We start from the raw sequence: 21,845 nt of genomic DNA, 5'->3' as shown, positions 1-21,845 counted from the left end.
TTTTCTAATTAATTCAGAGCTTCGTGAAAGGCGCAGCTCAATCACGACACGATCACACAAAAGTACCTCGATTAAAGTGAATATTTAATACGTTTTTTTTTTTTTGTTAATAAACAATGTATTAACATTGTTGGTTTTGTATCAACATAATGTTGCGAATAGGTATTGTTTAACATGTGACTGCGGTTGTCGTTAGCTAGTATGGCGAGTGTTGCCCTCGCTTCCGGCAGATGGCGCGGTCACTGGTACACAGTTGACCGTTAAAAAAACTGTTTTCTCGCGGTCGCGGGTATGTGATTGATGCGAAAAATAGATAAAAACAATCTTTGATGCGGGTTATATATCGTGCTAAAATTTGAGCTCAATCGGTGCAGAACATTTTGAGTTTTTGAAGCCGTACACAAACGAACTTAACATTTTTATATATATAGATTGTAATATTTTACATTATAATAATATTGTAATATTTTACAATAATATTGTATAATAATAATTACAATAATATTGTGAAATACACAATACAAGTAAAATACTTATATATTTTACTTGTGTGCGTATTTGTATTAATTTTTACCATCTACGTAGTGATTTATTTGTGATCTAAATATTTTGTGCTTCTGTTTTTATTATAATATCCAACCGAGAAATATTCATTTATTGATATATTTATAATAATATATATATATAACTTGTTTATTTCTGTTATCTTACAACAGAACAGTTGTTTAATTAGTTTGTTATCATGAAAACAATTGCACAAAGGCTATTAAAACTAAAAACCGTTATTATAAATATATTTGGTAGTAATGAAGCGTTTATTTATTCGTTATTATTTTTTTAGTGTTAAGAAATATAAATCGTTTTTCAGTAAATGATTCTATGATATATGTTATATATATATATATATATATATATATATATATATATATATATGTGTGTGTGTTCAAATAAATTGGAAAAAAATTACACTATATATAAATACTATATCAAAATTGTCACCCGCAAGCTCTTCAATTATTCTTTATTAGTAATTATCCTATACTAAACTCCAAGGTTTTTTTTTGGCAGTCATGTGTTTTTTTAAAATTTAATTATTAAGTAATTGCTAGGGAAAGAACAGAATCCAAACCTTCCTGAGTTATATTGACAAGAAATAATTTTATAATAAATAAAATTTTACTTCTTATGGGCCACTCTGTATTGAAATACTTTCAAAAAAATATGGAATTCGAGAAATTAATTCGTTGTTTATATTGAAATGCATAAAACTGAGAAAATCTGTATATCAACCGACAAACAGAATATAAAGCTCTCAACTTCTGTTATTATTATTATTATTATTATATGAAAAATACAGAAAATATTTAAGGTCGATTAAATTCTTATTGTTTTATAAATTTTCTTGATTGATGAAATGAATATTTATATAATTAATCAACCGTACAATATTTATTAAGAATAAAAAAAAATCATTCAGTTTCAAATGAAATTGTGTAATTTGTTAATTGAGAGATCAGTTTAAAATTTATTTCTTGAGCCAAGTCATGATAAACCGCTTTTCCAAGCTTTACATATTGGTGTATGTTTGGGTGATAATGAGGTGGCAGAGGAAGAGAGAGAGAGAGCCTGAGAGAACTAATATGTGTGTGTGTGTGTGTGTGCGTGTGTACGCGCGCGCGCAGGTGTTTGATATTAACAATTTGGTGGCTAAACAGATAGAATTGCTAATGTCAAGGTATAATTCACACCTCAGAATCCTGTACCCGTAATTAATCGATACGGAACGGAACTTGTTAAATTTAGGTAATGTAGGTTATAAATCGTTAATAAAATGTAACTTTAGTATACTTCAAATAAAACTTTACTTTTTTCTTTTTCCTGTTTAGCTTTCGGTAATTACGTTCAGAAAATACTTCAGAGGATGAATGAGGATGATATGTATGAGTGTAAATGAAGTGTACTCTTGTTTAGTCTCAGTTCGACCATTCCTGAGATGTGTTGTTAATTGAAACCCAACCACCAAAGAACACCGATCTCGTATTCAAATCCGTGTAAAACTAACTGGCTTTACTAGGACTTGAACGCTGGAACTCTTGACTTCCAAATCAGCTGATTTGGGAAGACGCGTTCACCATTAGACCAACCCGGTGGCTTACTTGAAATAAAAATAAAATATAATTGTCACACTAAATATTATATATATTTATTCTATACATACTCATTATTAATAATTAATTAATTATATATTAATATTAATATTAATATTAATTAATATTAATATTAATATAATATATATTATATTAATATTAATTAATTATATATTAATTATATATATATATATATATATATATATATATATATATATATATATACATAACTTATTTATTTCTGTTATTTTACAACAGAACAGTTGTTTATTTAGTTTATCATGAAAACAATTACACAAAGGCTATTAAAACTAAAAACCGTTATTTTAAATATATATGGTAGTAAAGAAGCGTTTATTTATTCGTTATTATTTTTTTAGTGTTAAGAAATAGAAATCGTTTTTCAGTAAAAGATTCTTATTTTTTTTTCTTTTTTTTCAATATTATTATTAGAATGTATTTATAATATTATTTTGATTAATTTCGTCAGATTTTTATGTGTATTTTTTTGGCGGGAGATTACAATGAAAAATATTATTTTAAAAATGTATATTTATCACACGTGGCGGAGTGGTAGCGTTACTGGCTTTCATCCGGAGGTCGCGGGTTCAAATCTCGGTCAGGCATGACATTTTTCATACACTATAAAATTCTATTTCCACACTCCACGTACAAGCTTTCAAAGCTTCTGTGTAATATCACCAACCAAAAAATAAATAAATAAGGAAATTTGTATACAATCTAATGTTTTTATAACATCACGAAACATTTATTTAATATTTATAATACTTAGATATTCAAATTGATGAATGAAATAATTTATTAAATGATTCTGATTTATCAGAAAAACGTATGAATTTAAATTTGTTTCTAACTTCTCAAAATTAAAAAATGGAATAAAAAATGGAATGGATTTACTGGAATAAACAACAAATATAATCCTTGTAACGTAAATTTAACGTTTTAATAAATCGCTACTAAGTATTTTCTTCATTATTAAATATGTATTATGCCGATTTATATTCCCATCTAAAATATATAAAAACTATTCCTTCCAGCTCCTTCAAAATTTATAACAAATTTTCAGGAAATAAAGGATTATTGTTTAGTACCCTTAAATATGAATCTTGTTACTGAACATTTAGAAAAATAAAAACCAATCTACGCGTGTATACTATTAAAAATAATATCCTTTGCCTAAAAAACTTCACTTATTCCTAAAAAAAATTAATCTTTGATTTTACACTATCCAGGCGTGTTTCTTATCGTTATGACATATTGGTTTGCTTGGCATTTCTCCCGCCACCATCCCATTTGGTCGCCCTAAAGCATAAGACCGAATGTCAGTGCCACAATCAGCTACTGAGCCTCGAAACAGTTTAGCGACCAGTGTCCTAACTAGCTCCTAGAGATAACCTAAAAGCGTGAGTGGAATAAGCGTGGTGCCATCCACCACTCGCTTGCGTCTACCGCCGCCCACTTGTTATTTTTCACTGAAATGGGTAGGCGCACCCCGTCAATTACTAAAACATATATGACTATTAATAATTAAATTTATTTCGTCAAATACAGCAATTCGCTGCCACGCCTAGACCGCTGAATGCCAGCAAGTACCTGTCCACCTTTAAAGCGCTTGGAGCCTTAATCTGGCTGGTAGCCAGCCATATCTCTCGGCTAGCAGCGCGGTATGCGTATTTTCCCTTAAGCAAACTACTTATGTCGGTTAAACAAAGCAACCTCATCAAGGAACTCCCACACGGTCCGACAATGCGGCTCTCGCCACATTGACTCACCGCTTTTGAGTGGCCAATTTTCCCTTGACCTTTAAATTTCAGGGTGGCCTGAGTTCTCCCCCCAAGAGCTGGGCAGTCGAACATCATGTGTTCGTTCGACTGGACCTCCCCGCAGACGCACAGCTCATCATCTACCAGGTGGAACCGAAACAAATACTGGTTTAAATTTACATGGTTGGAGAGCACTCGGGCGCCCGTTGCCCTTAAAAACGAAGGAGAGGCATACCATCACCCCAGATCCTGTATAAACTTATACAAGGGCCTTCCCTTAGTCGTGGCGTGCCATTCTCGCTGCGTGATTCCATCACGAGGCTGTAAAGCCTCCACCGTAGGCGGGAGATGTGCAACCGTTCGAAATTTCGAATGTTATCAAATATGAAAAACAATGGTATGGCAATTCAAATACATACATATATTTTTTCTTCAAATAATGCTGTTCACTTAAATCAAATTAACAACAGGAGAAGTTTTTTGTACGAATAATTCAACTCAGTGCTTTAGCTATTAAGAAAAGATCTTATTATGCCTCAATGCAGTAGAGAATATTCATTATCCCCCAATACATTAGATGCGCCAGTTATGCTCAGACCCAGAATGCATTTGCATTCTGACCCCCGGAAGGGGAAGACACCCTCCGCCACCCAGTCCGTTCGTAGCACTTATGGGCATTACCGGATATCATCTTCGAAAACTCGGCTTTTGACAGTCCGCCACGGCCAGGATGCCACGAATGACATTCCCATCGGTGTACTACTATTTAATGAACTCAAAACATCTTACCGAGTCTTAAGCAAGACTGAAAGGACTTAACTAAACAAAGGAACTGAACTACCTACCCGTAGAAGGTAAAAGTGAGTTGAATATACAACAAGAGACATAAAAATATTACATGAAACAATAACAACAGTAATACTGAAACAAAACAAAGGTTGCCGGGGACTCACTAACTACAGATGTACTCTCTCTGAAGTCTTCGTTCGGAGAGGCGATGGTGGCGGTTTCGCCTCTGCTGGCTGATGAATTGCTGAAGATCGGGCGCATTCGCATCGGATGGGTGGCTTGTCGCGTGTCGAGGAGGTCCCCTGAAGAGCGATGTTTTCAGGGATGGGAGAGGGCACCGGGCTGAGTCCTGTAGTGATCCCGATGAAAGGGAGCAATACTTTAATTGCGGAGGCGAGGGACACCTTCGTAAAGATTGTCAAGCGGAAGCCAAATTTTCCTTATGCAATGTCTCAGGGATCATTCACTTGGTGGCCAAGGATGCAGGGCCAGGAGTAAGAAATGACTCGTGCGCCTTCGATCTTGGGGATGGCGGTATAGGGTTAGCACAGCCCCATCCAGGAGGAGTGGGATGCTCAGGTGTTCCACCTTCGATGATTAGACGGGGACTCCCTTGAACTTCATGACGGGGGGGGGGAAGTAAGACCGTAGTCCTGGTGGGGGATCCCTTTGAAGTTCCTCATTAGAGGCGTAGTGTCAAGACCGGAGTCCCAGTGGCCCCTCATTAGTGGCCATGGCATGTAATTAAAAGACCGAGTCTCGGCTACCTGAGAGGGGGGACCTTAGTTCCTGCCGAGGTAGTTTGAGGCGATGGCGCCCCCTGGAGCTGTGTAAATGCTTGATTGCTCGTCCGGCTCCAAGAGGGAAAAAGATGAATTAAAAAAACTATTATGTTTTAGTATGTCATGTTTTGAATAATAGTCGCAAACGTGTTACAAACATGACGTTACTGTCTTATTGATGTACGAATTAATTTTATTCTTGAACGACCGACTATTATAAACATAACAGTTTAATTTAAAAACGATTATTGATTTCAATTTAAATTAACATCTTTTAAAAAATCCCTGAAGATGGGATCACAGCTCGGAAAGTACTAGAATTTACACTTTTTAAATTGTTGGTAAGTGGACATTTAATTTATATAATTGTATAAATACAGCGCCAAATGCTTAGTAAATTAAAAAGTTAATACTAAACAAGAGTTACTCATTAAAATACGAAATATGATTATTGAATTTATACGATCCTGAGATGACACGAAACGCCTCCACAAATATTTTACGTCGGGCAGAATGCTGTGTACATTGTAAAGAAGGGAATTTCAAACAATTACTGTAACTGAGGTTCATTATTCTGTTACCTTTCATCATTTCATATATTTTATTTTATTTCTTTTGTTTTGCTGTATTAAGAGTAATGTTTATAAGAACATGCACGATTTCCTGTCTATATTTCATGTGTTTTGCTTCAATAAAAAACCGATTTTTAAAGGATTTTATTTATTTTTTATTGGCTGTATTTAAATTAATTTTCTCAGAATTAAATTCTCTATAAGTTTCGTTACTAAATCTTTTGCATTTATTAGTCGTTTAACAAAGCTATTGTACTACAAACCAAAAATAACTTATTTTTCAACACCAAATTTTGTGAGTTATGTCGGATATTTTAAAAACTACTGTTACTAGTTACTGTTCTGAGACCTGCTTTATCCTATTTTCCAGCTCAAATTACATAAGAAACCACCAACTTTACTTCCATAATTTGGTTCAAAAAATTACGGTAGGGCTTCTTTTTAGTAGAAGAGCTGAAATCCGGGCGAAATCTTTCGCTAGCCGTAACTCGAAAACAAAGCGTTTCCAGACCTATGTTTGTGTGATCGTTTTTCATTATTTTCACCAGTAGAACATGTCCTGACAGTTTCTCCATTTCTTCTTGGGACGCTGTATATAAATCAAAAAGTAAAAAACCTTGAACTTCTTTTAAAAAATTTAATGTTGTTTAAATCGATTGATATTTTCTGTATCCAACGTTACCTATGTCAGTATCGACTTCTGAAAGTTATTTACGTGATTTTTCTAAATTTACTGTCATTGTTTGTAAAAGATCAATTTGTATTATTGTTGTTATTATTGACATATTTTATGAGAAAAAATAATTAGTTTGATAATAAAATTAAAGGGAATGACTACGATTTTATATGTTTAACAAAATTTTTAACGGTTACAGGAATATTTAGTTTTGATGTCGATACCGACTACTTCAGAAAGTTATTATGCGTTTTATTAAATTTGATGTCATTGTCTAAATCTGTCGCGAGAACTCTTCCTCATGCAAGCAAAATAGGATTTTGTAGATTTTTATGTACTAAACTACCAAATTCCAACAGGGTAAGCCATGCATACAATTGGCAGAGATTTGTCTTTCAATTTAGTAATAATGTTTTCATAACATCTAGATCGCGGAGGTCACAGGGAGGAAAACGAACTTTTAGGACTACTAGAATTTTCACCGTAGACAACGTAAATCTACGCCTAGCGTTCTCAAAAACTTAAAGAGCAACGAATGAGCTCCGCTCAATATCGAGTTCAATTTTCCGGAAATGTCTTTGGTTTCAAATTAGCTTTTGAGTATCAGCCTGAGAATTACTGAATTTGAATTCAAATCTAAATTTGAAAGATATTCAGATACGTAACATGATTAAAATATTAACCACTGAAAAGCCAAAAAATGTAATGATAAAACTCCTGAAATTTCACTGCGCTGGGACCAAAGTGGTTCTTGAATAACTTCAATATCATCCTCCTGAATTCATAAAAATTTGATTGTGGGAACAAATATTTCAACTAACATTTTATTGTATCCGGTAAATTATGAATATCGATAATTCTAAGAACAATAGCCCATACGAAATTACTAAAAAACTATTTCCAATATTTGAAGTTCTATACGCCTACAACACGGGCGAAGCTGTGACGGGAATTGCTAGTTTCTAATAATTGACAATGTTTTATGATAAACTTCAATCTCGAATTTCCCGACATTTCCTAACCATTTTTCAAGATGATTCACATCTACAATGTGGAGTTTATTCTGGAAAAACTTTTATTTATTATTAACTAGCGGACCCGCTAATGCTTCGCTATGGCTGGATTTGAGTATGTATATATACATATATATGTATATATAGATTAAATGACCACAATTGAAAGTTTGATAAAACATTAACAAAATGAAAACATTACGGAACTTCACAAAATTTAACCTTTCCCTTTTTCCCTTTACCCTCCTCTCCTTTCCCCCATTTCCTCATTTTCCTCCACCTTTCATTTCCTCTTTTCTTTTTCTTGTTTAGCCTCCGGTAATTACCTTTCAGATAATGCTTCAGACGATGAATGAGGATGATATGTATGAGTGTAAATGAAGTGTAGTCTTGTACAGTCTCAGTTCGACCATTCCTGAGATGTGTGGTTAACTGAAACCCAACCACCAAAGAACACCGGTATCCACGATCTAGTATTCAAATCCGTGTAAAAATAACTGACTTTACAAGGACTTGAACGCTGAAACTCTCGACTTTCAAATCAGCTGATTTGGGAAGACGCGTTCACCACTAGACCAACCCGGTGGTCCCCCTTTCCTTTCCTACCACATTTAAATTTACCTTATTTCCTTTCCCCTTTCCATTTCCCGTTTTTCCTTTTTCCCCTTATTTATTTTTTCCATTTTTCCCTTCTTCCCTTTTACCTTTTGCGATTTTTCCCTTTCTCCTCTTTTCCCCACATATCGGAAATATAGAAATGGAATCGTAAAATATTTAGTAGAGCCTGTGTTGCTTTTACGTCCAACAGAAAAAGCTGTTATTAAATAAAGTATGTTTTACCTGTCACAGGTGTGACATCTTAGGTATATAAAAACACGCGCGTATTCGAATGCAACTTTGCGTCAAAATTCAAAGCAATCGGTGAAGAACTTTCGCAGATTTAAGATTTTGAACAAACGAACATTTTCATTTTTATTTATATAGATTCCATAAAAAAAAAACTTAAATTATAATTATTAATAAATTACAACACTAATACAAAAATTTATTCATTTATAAATACAAATATAATATTATTCTACAGTAGAAATATTAAAAACTTCAAATGTAAATAAAACTGTTTATACATTCTGAAATAAGCTATCCGAGATCAATTTATTTTTCAAAATAACTCCAGTACTATTATATAGAAATTATTAGTTTTTGTTTTGAAAAGTTTTTCAAACAAATTTTATAAATACCTTCCATCTTTGTTTCTGTTTCACATGTTTCGGTAACAAGTTCTCATTATCAGATGTGGTATACTAATCCGTTTATTCAATATAGTGGTGAAGATAAAATAGTAAAACATATACTAATAATTTACACATTATACACATATTATAGAATACTATACTTAAAACATATTTTTGAACGAGTAGATAATACGATGACTATATGTTGTAGGTGCAATGATCGGTCGGTGGTTGTTCGTAAACAGGTAAAAATGAAATAAATCAAGAGTAACCTACGTTCGTTGACCTTAAATTTTCTTGCTTATAATTATAAAATACGTTACTTGAATTAATTAGTAGAAGTTAATTAAGGAGTTTGTATTTTTCACAGGAAAAATTAATTAGGCCTACTTTAGACAGGAAAAAGAAAAAGATTAATGTACGAGTAATATCCTGCACTTTACCGAGATATGATTGATTTTATTTTTTATTTTTTAATAAGTAAATACTTGTATTTTATTTTAATAGGTAAATAGTTGTATTTTTACAACTATTTTACCATTAGAATTCTTAGTCAATATTCGAAAAATATTATTTTTACAATTTTTTTTATTTAATTTTATGGTCTTTAATTTTTTTAACCTTCGAAAGTTAAAAGTTTTAAGAGGGGATAAAGCTTTTTTCAAAATATCTAAATAGAGTTTAGCCCACCTAAGCCTTTCTTTTACCTGTCTAGCTTTCGGGAATTACCGTTCAGGTATTATTTCAAAGGATGAATGAGGATGATATGTATGAGTGTAAATGAAGTGCATCTTGTCCAGTCTCAGTTCGACCACTTCTGAGATGTGTAATTAATTGAAACACAACCACCAAAGAACACCGGTATCCACGATATAGTATTCAAATCCGTATAAAAGTAAATACCTTTACCAGGACTTGAACGCTGGACCTCTCGCTTTCCAAATCAGCTGATTTGGGAAGACACGTTCACCAGTAAACCAACCCAGTGGGTAGCCCACCTAAGCCTAATGGTCTAGCAGTTAACTCGTCATCGCAATCAGTTATTTAACAGCTGACTTTCGAAGTCGAAGATTCTCATGTTCCAATCTTAGTAAAATTCAGTCACTTTTGTACGGATTTGAATACTAGACAGTGGATACCGATGAATTTGATGGTTGGGATTCAATTAACTACACGTCTCAGAAATGTCGGCCTGAGTCTGTACAAGACTGCAATTCATTTACATCTCATATTCAGTGTCCCCCGAAGAGGTATACGCTTTTGATTTAATAATACTTACCCATTCCTGCACTGATTAAACTGAAACTTTACAGATCTTTAACGAAGGTTCTAAAAGTGTTATTTGAAAATTTCTACCTTCTAGGATTTATAGAAACAAAATGCGGCTTTCAAATAAAAACATCAATTTTACATAAATCACATTTTTATTCGTTAAAAAATGGTTGGTAAAAATGATTAAAAACAAATGATAATTAGAACCATAATAATTAAAAACAGTTAGATAATTATTCATGATTATGATAATTATTAACTTGTTTTATTCAATTTGAACAGCTGTTTAACAATACATTATCTCGTTTTTAATCATTTTTACCAGCTACTTTGTAATGAATAAAAATGTTATTTATCTGAAATTGATGTTTTATTTTAAAACCGCCATTTTGTTTCTATAAATCCTAGAAGGTTGAAATTTTCACAGAACATTTTTAGAACTTTGTTAAAGTTTTATAACAAAGTTAGAACTGTAAAGTTTAATAGAATCGGTGGGAGAATGAACGAATGATACTAAATCAAAAGCGAATACCTCTTCGTGAGACACGCTGTATATCATCTTCATCTCATTGTGCCATATTTGCTTATAATTCACTACTTGAACAGATTGAACCTATACATTACAAATAAAATTAAAAAAAAAAAAATAGTTTCATACAGAAGATATTGTTACACTAAAACCTTTATTATTAACCTTAGACAAAATGCGTGTAAGCGAATAAATTTCGGAAAAAATTTCCCCAATTGATGGTAGGGCACCTTTGCTAATTTTAGATATAACTTTTTGATTTTCATTACAATTAAAATCCATCCTCCAAATTAATTAAATTACTCGGAAGTTTTTACATGATATCACACGTAATAGACAAACAATAAAAAAAAAAATTCAGATATGTTGAACAAATTAACATAACGAATTACTCAAATCACGTAAAATTTCACAAACCTTTGACTAATATTAACTAAAATTTTAAAGTTCAAATTATTTTTACTGCAAATAGAAATACATTATTAAGAAACACGAATACATTTGTTTAATGTTACAAAATTATAATTAATACAAAGTATTTCAAATTAATCAATGAACAAAATAGTAAGCTTTCTAATTTGTTTTATATATACAAATATAATTTCTGTAAATAAATAATTATGACATTAAATTTTAAATACATGAAAATCCGAAAATAAGAAGTGTATAATTTAAAAATAACGTTTTTGTAAAATTTAACGAAAAATATAGTTTCCTTCTTTTTTTCAACTAAATATTTACTATTCAAAAATATATATATCAATAAATAAAAAAAATCTTGCACAGTTCTCTGCAAGAACGCCGACTTTTCGTTAATTTAATTTGGTTTTAATATAATGTTTTTTTTTTTTTGTTTTTTTAAAATTAGTTTTAATATTGGTAATAATAGATATCGCAGATAAAGTAACTTCACTATGACAGCTTGTAGCATCATAGCGAACCACGCTTCTAGCTTGCCCGATTCAAATTCCCCCCCCCCCTTAAATTGAGCGTAAATCAAAAACGACACAATCGATCTTCATCTTGTTTTCATACGCACAACTTCAGATACACTACTACACCATATCTGAATTTCAATGAAACTAATAAAGTAGTTTTAGAGATTTTCGACCCACAAATTGTTATTTCATTAGTCCAGTCAGTGAACTTACTTTCATTCAACCAATAATCAAAGCGTGTAAATTACTTATCTGCACTATTTTTACTGCCCTGTACGAACTAAAGGAAAGAATTGTGATCGCGAAAAATTTCGGTTTTCAGATTTCAACGGAAATATCCATTTTTACCATCACTGAATGCATTTTGACTAGTTTCGATGTGACGTGTGTATCTTAGATAGCTCAAAAATGATTAGCCGTAAAATATTGAAATTTTGGATTTAGGACTGTTGTAACATCTAGCTGAGCACATCCCCTTTTGATTGCAATTGACTGGACCAAAAGTGTCCAAAAAAAGCCCAAAATACAAAAAATCTGGATTTTGGACTGTTTCTTAACTGCAGTAATAAGCTCTGATTGACAGCTGTTCAACGATGTATTATAAGTGGTACATATTTTCACTGGTTCCATAGTTATGCCAAATAAAATTTTAATTAATGAGATATTTGGATCTTACAAGGGGAAGACAACGGTTCGATCCGATTTCATTAACTTTTTTTTAAAATTTAAATATAAGATTTTTTAATAATTATTAACCTGTGATTGTAAAAAAAAGTTTTACAATACGTAATAATTCAATAACAAAAAAAAATTTTTTTTTTTTAATTCTTTATTATAAAATTGGAGGATCATTTCTCACTTTCAAATGAAATAAGTTTAAATTAAGTGCAGAAAAAAATGCGTGTATGTAATTTAATAGGCGAACAAGGAAGTCATGGGGTGTCCTCATCAGAATTTTTATTAATAAAAAAAAAATGTAATTTAACTAAAAATTAGAATTTTTTGTTCGAAAAGGATCTTCCTTTTCCTTATATATTTATTTATATATAAATAAAGCCCATAAGAATTTTATACCTTACGTAAATATGGTTTTTTCGTATTATTCATACCGCAAAATGTATAGAAAATTCATTTTCACCCCCCCAACTAAGACCAGGCGACCGTAAGTAATGTCGTACTTTTCTTCGAAAAATCGGTGAAAAAACACATACACTAAACAAATTTGAAGAAATTCTTTCCTCTGACCTAGTATTTGATGATGAATTTTGTATTAAAGTGTAAATAACATAATTTATAATTCTTTAAATATTTATATTTAAAATAAGAACCAAATATTACACAAATATTAAATAGTACAATATTTTGAGCAATCAATAATTCAGTTTTTTAAAAAAGACAACTTTTAATAATACAACATTGAAATAAGTAATTAAATTTAATAAATAAACCTGTTTTTAAAAGGAAAAATAACCTTGATTAATTATTATAAAAATAGAAAAGATATATATCATAATTTATACGCAAGAAATATTTATATTTTATTAATTTGTTGTAGAATAAAGATTAAACAAACGATAATTCATGTGCATGTAAACAAATACAAGCTGTCATTTTTAGTTATTGTTATTTTAAAAAGTTTATTGTATCGTACAGATAATTCTCATACCTTACTACTTGGAGCCATCGAAGATCAGGACTTGTCGCGTTCGTCATGTCTACGTTAACACTGCAACGAAAGGAGGATTGTAACACTAAGGAAGAAAAGACACGCAGTTGACGTTCTTCACGCGGAACCTCGGCCTGCACGACTCCGGTCGTTCTGTTACATATAGACAGACTACACTACACGTCGACGTCCTATTTGCACATCTCGCTACTCGCGAATTGATTATAATTGTGACGACCTTCACTATTATCGCGAATCAGATGTAGCCTAACTGGTGGCTGGGCTGGACTGGAGCCAGCTTCCATTATTTCCAGTTTTTGTCCAGTAACTATTTTTATCATAATGTCAGTTTAAATAAAACGATTTTAATACAAAACAAAATCAAAATTTAACTGTACAAGTTGTCGATTTATAATAAATATATAGTGTTATAGTTTTGTTAGTTCACATAATGTAAATTACATTTTTATGCAAGATCACGTTCGTTTTTTATTAACTTATTGTTTAAGTTGTCAAGAAAGATTTTATTTTTTTAAATGTTTATTAACAATGGACTTAGTAGACTATATAAAAAGACAATAAAATATAATTTAAAAAACCGTAAAAATAATGTTATATTATTTCATTTTACAACAGATTAATACAATAAAATACAACACACACTTGTGTTTTGGAAGACTGATCCCGTTTTTCATGAGTCCCTGAATACAGAAAATATATAGAATGATTCTAAATTGCACGTAAATCTCTTAAGAGATAGTTCTATAACCAAAAATAAAAGGAAAAAGTTCATGTAAACATAGGTCAGAAAACGGTTCGTTAGCGAGTTTCGGCTCGCGAAGCATTTACTCTCTGCTCCCTCTGTGAAATTAAACCGTACTAAAATTCTTGAAGCACAAATGGAGGGGTAAATTTGGTACATCTTTATGATTCTTGCTCTAAGAAATTGAATAAAAGTGGTTCCAGACATCTGTTTCACTTTAAGAAAAACAGAAGAAAACTTTAGATTTGGAATAAAGTTACTTTTTAATTTACCAATAAAAAAATAAAACTTACAAGTTAACTTTGTAGAGAATTTAATTCTGAGAAAAATGATGTAAATAACGTTTATTAAAATTAAACTCATATATGAGCAGTTCAGCTTTAGTCAAAAACAAAACACACAAACTGGAACGGAAAACTGATACGATTTTAAACATAAAAGTTTACATAGAAATGCTAAAAATTATAAAAATAAATTTGTAAGACATCCTTCTGAAACATATTTTTTTTTTTTTATTATTGCATAGGTTGGCAATAACAACCGATCAACAATTAAGTTTAGTGTCTAGTATTTGAATATTCATTTGAACAGTGTTTGTGCTGTCATTGTTCTGCTAGTCACAATGGGTGATACCACAAATTTATTTTCATTTGGAGAATTGAAGGACATGTTAATTTATGGTAAAGTAAACAAAGATGGATTGTCTGATGTGCGTGAAAACCGGGAAAATTATCCAAATCGAAGAGTACCGGATCGTAAAATATTTGAGGCTTTGAAGAGGCGAATTCTAGAGGTGATAAAGCTAGAAATAGTTTTATTAAGTAACCATTTTGATTGTTTTGTATCTGATTAAAGTTGAACTTCTCAAATTTTTATTTTAGTTTAATAGACGTTATTTACATCAAATTTTTTTATCACGATTAAATTCTCTACAAAGTTAACTAGAAAGTTTTAATTTTTTTATTGGAAAACTAAGTTATTTTATTCCAAACCTAAGAAAAGTATATTTTTCGCCAAAACGTTTTCCTGTTTTACCACATTTTTCTTATATACAAAAATCCAGATTTTTTGGATTTTGGGCTTTTTTGGACACTTTTGGTCTAGTCGATTGCAATCAAAAGGGGAGGTGCACAACTAGATGTTACAACAGTCCTAAATAGAAAACCTCAACATCCTATGCCTACCGTTTTTGAGTTATGCGAGATACATACATATGTACAGACGTCACGCCAAAACTAGTCAAAATGGATTCAAGGATGGTCATAATGGATATTTCCGTTGAAATCTGAAAACCGACATTTTTTGCCATCACAATACTTCCTTTACTTCGTACAAGGAAGTAAAAACGCTTAAAAATTTAGTCACTTACTTACATTCGTCTTAATATTAGCCGAAGTCGTAATCCTAGAAAGAACATTTTTTATGGAAATTTCCATTTGGATCCTCGCAACCTACTAATAAATCATTTACATTCCTAAACAGTATAAATAGGAAGTGAATATTCTATGCGATCAAACAGCGACTTGTTCAGTTGCGTGCAAATGTTTATTTTTAAAATTTGTTTTTGCTCTTGACTTTTCTTTTTTAGAAATATTGATATAATGTCGAAAATTGATTTCGATACAGAAAAATTTATTCTGAAGTTAAAGAAAGATGAAGTTTGTGGGATCTGTATTTCGATGAATATTCCAACAAAAATTTCTTATGTAAAGACGCAATGACGTGTCTCTATACTATACCTCTTATGTTGTCTGCAATTTATTTAATAAATCATCAAAACTCTTGATCAATTGACATTCTTGTGAAATTAAAGAATATTTTTCAAGTTGACGCAATCACAAAAAAAATATTATAAAACATGTGTTTAGAAAAACAACTTCATAAAGTGGGATGTGCCCGATACTATTTTCTTTACCGATTCAAGCGATTATATAATACATAATTGCAGCTATCTCGGTGACATCCATCTTGTAACTGGACGGCCGAGGCGCGGCCACCACCTTGCTAGCCGCTTGTTCGACCGTATGCAATGCGGCCACGACCGGCCGCTGGCCGTGGCTGTAGCCGCATTATGCGAGTTTACCCTTTGACGGGACGGGCGAGCAGGGTTTGTTGTACTATCTAATCAGATGACATCATCGATTACTAATAACATGACATATTTGTATATAAAATGCAAACACAACAGACTAGTACACTAGACACAGCAGCTGGCGAGGAGCAAACTTTCAGCTCATGTATTAAAAATTTTAAATAAATTAAATAGTTCATTAATATTGATTTTAGGGTATGTTTTGTATGTTATTATGTTTTAAATAATTTAATAATTTATTTAATTAAATTATTTTTAATCGATTTATTACACTGTATGAGCGGAAATCAGTATACAATAAGGAAAGTAATTAATTTCCATGCTGGTAAATTATTCAGAATACTTAACTTGGTTTTTAATAACAAGATTTAAAACTAACCCATCGGATTGGTCTGGTGGTAAAACTCGTCATCGTAAATCAGCTGATTTCAAAGTCGAGCGTTTTAAAATTCAAATCCTAATAAAGATAGTTGTTTTTATTCGGATTTGAATATTAAATCATAGATACCGGTGTTCTTTGGTAGTTTTTAGTTGGGTTTTCAATTAACCACATCTCAGGAATGTCGGCCTGAGTCAGTTCAAGACTACACGTTTACCGGTATATTCACACAGATCTTGATGAGTCGTTAATGACTAATTGTTGATGCATATGTAAAAAAAATTTAAAAAAGATTTTAAAAATTATTACTTTTGAAAATTTCGAGAATTAAACAAATAACAATCAAGAAACTTCGAATAGTTTATTATATGAAGTAAGAAACTGTTTTAATATTTCCATTCATGTTTTTACATTGTACATTACTTTTTAATTTATTCATTTGATCTAATAAACAAATGTTATGTTGTAGTTTTGTTCATAAAACGTATATATATATATATATATATATATATTAATATGTATGTGTATGAGTTTTTGTCTGTGCAATTATTATCAATGACAGCCATTGACGTAATTGTTTAAATGTGAAATAAATAGTATACAAATGAGTTATATAATAGGAATCATTGAAATAAATCAATAAAAACAAAAAATACATTGGTAAGAAACAATTTATCTTTTTATGGTTACTTCAAAGAGACATTTAATTAATTTTTTTAATACGTTTAATTAACCTCTACTAATTAATAAATTAATTAGAATAAACGCTAAATAGAGCACAAATAATTCTTAACGGTTCAATGCATTAATTGATTAAATAAAATTTCATAGATACTTTTTTCTCTAACGTTATAATAATTTTCCTATCGTATTCTTATCTCACACTTTTAATATACATATTTATCTTTCGTTCTACACATAACCGATTCTACGTTACACACGTTTAACAGTTTCTGTTGAAGTCCTTAATGAGACTGGTCAGGTATTTGTACAGTGGACTTTGAATGATCAATATTTATTTTCAATATGTTAATTATAATAAATTCATTATTTATGATCTATAGTAAAATTAATCAGCAGTAGATAAATACTGCTAAGTTGATTCTATGGATAGAAAAATATTCATAATATTAATTAACAATTGTCACTAATAATTTAACGGTTAATTGATTAAAAATAATTCTTAACTTTTGTTCTGTTCATTATCACTAGCTGTAAACAAAATAATTGAAAAAAAAAGTAATTACTTAAAATAAAACTGATCTTTTAAAAAATAATGTTTCATTCTTATACGTAAAGTTAAAACACGTAAAGAAAATACATACGTATCTTAATGGCCCTTAATATGTCCCTTAATTATAATCTTGCTGACAACTTGATATCGAGCAAAAATAATTCTTAAAGGTTCCGCGTACAAATCCTATTTTATAAAATTCACATTCCAAGAATATTCATACCTTATCGCCGTAAATTCTTAAGGTTCTGAGATATTTAAAAAATCACTGATTTTTAAAACTTAGCTGATAATTAGGCATAAGTAAAATTGAATATTTCAATTTTACTATATTATTTGACGAATTTTGCTGAAAAGTAATCTCCCATTTCCTTTGTCGTTTTCGTTGATCAAAATAATATAATAAAAGATAAACAGATATAATAATTCAAATGTAATTACAGGGTGAATACATTATTCATCAAGTTTTTTTAAAGAAACTGCAATAAAATTGCATTACGAAGTACGGGAGAAATACGAGTAAAAAAAAAACTGGCTCAAGCAAGGGTAGCTCTCCAGGTGAGGGATGGGCTGGCTATCCAGAAGAGGAAGTCGGCGTGTACTGATGACGCTAGGGAGACCCCGGTGGGATGCCTCTACAGAGCTAGACAGGGAGGGTAGGCTCTGTCACGACACCCTGAAGTGACCGAGAGATGCTTAATTGCCGGACTGGTTGCCTTAGGGATGTTTAAATCAGAAACAAAAAAGCCAGGGAAAACTTACATGAAAAAAATAAAAACAAGTCTGCTAGTATTCTAATGTAGATCAAAGAAATACATTTTTAAACCTAGTATTTGTGCAGTGTTACGCTTAAGGTATCGAAATATGAACAATAGCGGGAAAATAGAGGACTTTAATTTACAGTATTACGTAATGATGAAAGTCAGACTGATACTATATAAAATTAAAATGTGTTTAAACATTTTAAATCAGAGACTTTTAGACAATCTAGGTTGGAAGACCACGTTTTACGACACCCAGATTTCAAGAAGTTTTTTAGAACTTCGTTGGTAAGAGTCCGCAGAATTGAACGGCAAGGGTTCTAAACATGAACTAACCTAAAAGTGAAATGAAAATTGGAAAAAAATAAGCATGAAAACATTATATTTCAGTTTAATTAGATTTGTAATAAGGAATACTTTCAAAAAACACCTCGAATTTTGTTAGACAACGTTTTTTCCCCTCCAATTGATGAACCGCGGGACTCGAATATGTCACTTTTTTCCTCAAAAAGGTGGGTTTACGTATCGCGCCACTAGGTAGTAGTACTTGATAGTACTAGGTAGCGTACAAAAACTTGAAGTACTTGAAATAATAAAATTTAAAAGAAACTATACTATGGCTTGCCAGCATTGCTTCACGAAAGGGGTTGGCACCGAGGATTGCATCATAGATCCTCTAGCCGAGGTGGAAATCGCCGACTGTAAATATGCTTCGGCCGTTAACAAACTCGACCGAGATTTTTGGACGAGTTATTTTTAAGAAACAATTTGAAAGTGATTGGCGCAAAATTACGGCAGTTATCGTGTCCACAAGAAAGTGAAATAAATAAATAAATATATATAAAAGTTTGAGCTGAAGGTTGGTTCGAAATCTGGGAGATGTGAAACGCTAAGATATGTATGCCGAAAATTTACGGAAGTCGAATCATGGTACCCATTACAATAGGTAGTTTCTTATGAAATCTTTTTTCCTGCTCCCCTAGGTTGGTCCTGCAATCAAACATGTGGATGGATACTTACTCAATCCAGAGGAGCGTCCTGTGACTCTAACGGGACTTCCCACCCGCCGGCAGTATATTTGGTACGGCAGGTCGGCCCACCCATTCTGGATCATCATTAGCCTGCCTCTAAATGACAGGACAGGGGTGAACCCAGGCCCGGCTATGCCGTTCCCGAGGTCCCCGCCCCGCCAACCGGGACTCGGTCTTTAATTAACTTTATTTGCTTGCCTCAAGCTTTGAGGCGGGAGAGGCCGGGCCCGGCTATGTCGTTCCCGGATCCCGCCCCAGTCGCCGGGACTCGGTCTTGCTTTTTTTTTCAGACAATTCACCACTCTCGGTATTCAATTTCCTACAGCCCTGTTATTTCCGTAACCAGTGTTTCAATTGATTCCCATTCTGCGGTGCCTTGTAATTCTTGTGATTACCTAATATTATCTGTATTGATATTGGCATTTTATCATTTATTTGGTTAAACCGAATACGATTTTTAAACACAATGTGCTAAAAAACCGTGTACCATATTATTGAATGTGATAAAATGTAGAATTAGATTATTATTCTGCTTCCGGCTATTCTATTTGATTCATTTTTTTTCGGTTCTTTTATTTTACAGATAACTTTAACCATGGCCTTGAAAAGGTCCAGAAAAGATTTTCTGGAGGGGCACCCCCACTAATTTTAGCTACTAACCGCCACTGGAATTAAATTCTCTACAATCTTTGATACTAACAATTACTGTATTTATTAGTCATTTAACAAAGTTGTTGTAGTTCAAACCTAAAAAAACGTGTTTTTGGTCACCGAATTTTTCTGTTCTACGTTGGCTATCATGAAGGATACTGAAGACACTGTCCTGCGACTTGTTTTATTCGATTTTTCAGGTCAAAAAACATAAGAAACCATTAAGTTTACACCTTATATACTACCTTAAAAATTTAAATAAGACCTCAATTCTTGAGGGGAATTGAAATCCGAGTGAAATCTTTCTCTAGCCATACCTCGATAACAAAGCGTTTTCGGACATATGTTTATATGAACGTTTTTCTTTATTTCAAGCTCTAGAATTAGTTACAAAATTATTTCCCTTTCTTCCTGAATCATTCTGTATGTTCTATACACTACCAAACAGGATTACATTATGTTTTGTAGTTTTTTATCCTTCCTTGCAGCACTTTTTTGGGAGGCATTTATTATTCCCATCAACTTGTCTTTTCTCATTCTCCTGTCAATTTGTGGATTTTCCCAGTTATTGGTTATTTCTTCATTTGGTACTATTTCGATTTAAAATGTTAAAAAGTATAAAAATATTAAAATTATATAACTGTTTTTCAAATGTATTTTTTCAAATTTTTGAGAGCATTTAGAGTAAAATAAATGAAAAAAATTATTTGATAAATGTCTTAGTGTGTTATTGAATTGTGGAGATTATTATCAGGTCAGAAAAGTTTTAAATTGGTTACTAACGCAAACATTTTTTTTTTTACTTTTAAAAAGTTTACGTAGTTAACTTGCAATATTTTTTCTTTTAATTTATGTCAACAAGGTATTTATATTTTGATTAATCTGTATTGAAAGTGGAATACTTGAAAACTTTACTATTTAATGTAGTTTGCAGTAATAATTATCTATATATAAATGTAGAAAACATTTTCAATTATGTAACACTGATTTATGGACAAGGAGGCTGTCATTTAACAAAACACGATTTAGCAAAGCTCACGATATTATAAACATGCTACCCAGAAAACTCATCAATTTTATAAATCGTGTCTTTCGTGTATTATTTATTTAACTATTTCCGGTTAAGTATTGATATATAATTATTTACTTACTACATGTTTGTATAGTATTTATTAATGAAATATAATTAATTATAAATTTCCTTAAAAAAGTAAAAATTATTTTTTGAAATATAATTTATTAATAAAACATAAATATTCTTTTACAGAATAATAAATTACTGTATTTTAGACTCTTTAAAGAACGTAGAACATATTTTTTTAGGCAATCAATTAGTTATAAGTAAAAGATAATGAATTTATTAAAAACAGAATTAATTCCCGGTAAATATGTATAATTTAGTATTAAATTATTATTTGTAATAATTTAATTTAATATACTTTATCAATATTAATATAACACTAAATATATTTCCATTTACTTTATCAGTGTTGATTATATATGAGTCTTACATTTTCGTACGTACTTTTTT

The 21,845-nt window shown here is 31.2% G+C and overlaps 1 protein-coding gene across 6 annotated transcripts in view; it reads right to left on the bottom strand.

Moving 5' to 3' along the window:
* The window catches only part of LOC142318991 (bcl-2-related ovarian killer protein-like), a 421,142-nt gene that overhangs the window by 86,721 nt on the left and 312,576 nt on the right, over positions 1-21,845 (bottom strand). Inside the window, exon 1 of one of the 6 annotated variants that reach the window (XM_075355751.1) lies at positions 13,404-13,587. The exons of the other annotated variants lie outside the window; for them this stretch is intronic. Coding sequence (XP_075211866.1) covers positions 13,404-13,450 — 47 coding nt within the window. The 5' untranslated portion in view covers positions 13,451-13,587. Of the gene's footprint in view, positions 1-13,403; positions 13,588-21,845 lie in introns of those variants that run through there. 6 annotated transcript variants of the gene reach the window in all.

The sequence above is a fragment of the Lycorma delicatula genome, chromosome 2 (assembly GCF_047948215.1).
Source record: "Lycorma delicatula isolate Av1 chromosome 2, ASM4794821v1, whole genome shotgun sequence".
Lineage (NCBI taxonomy): Eukaryota > Metazoa > Arthropoda > Insecta > Hemiptera > Fulgoridae > Lycorma > Lycorma delicatula.
Note: the sequence above shows the minus strand (reverse complement) of the source record. Positions and strands in the feature narration are given on the sequence as shown.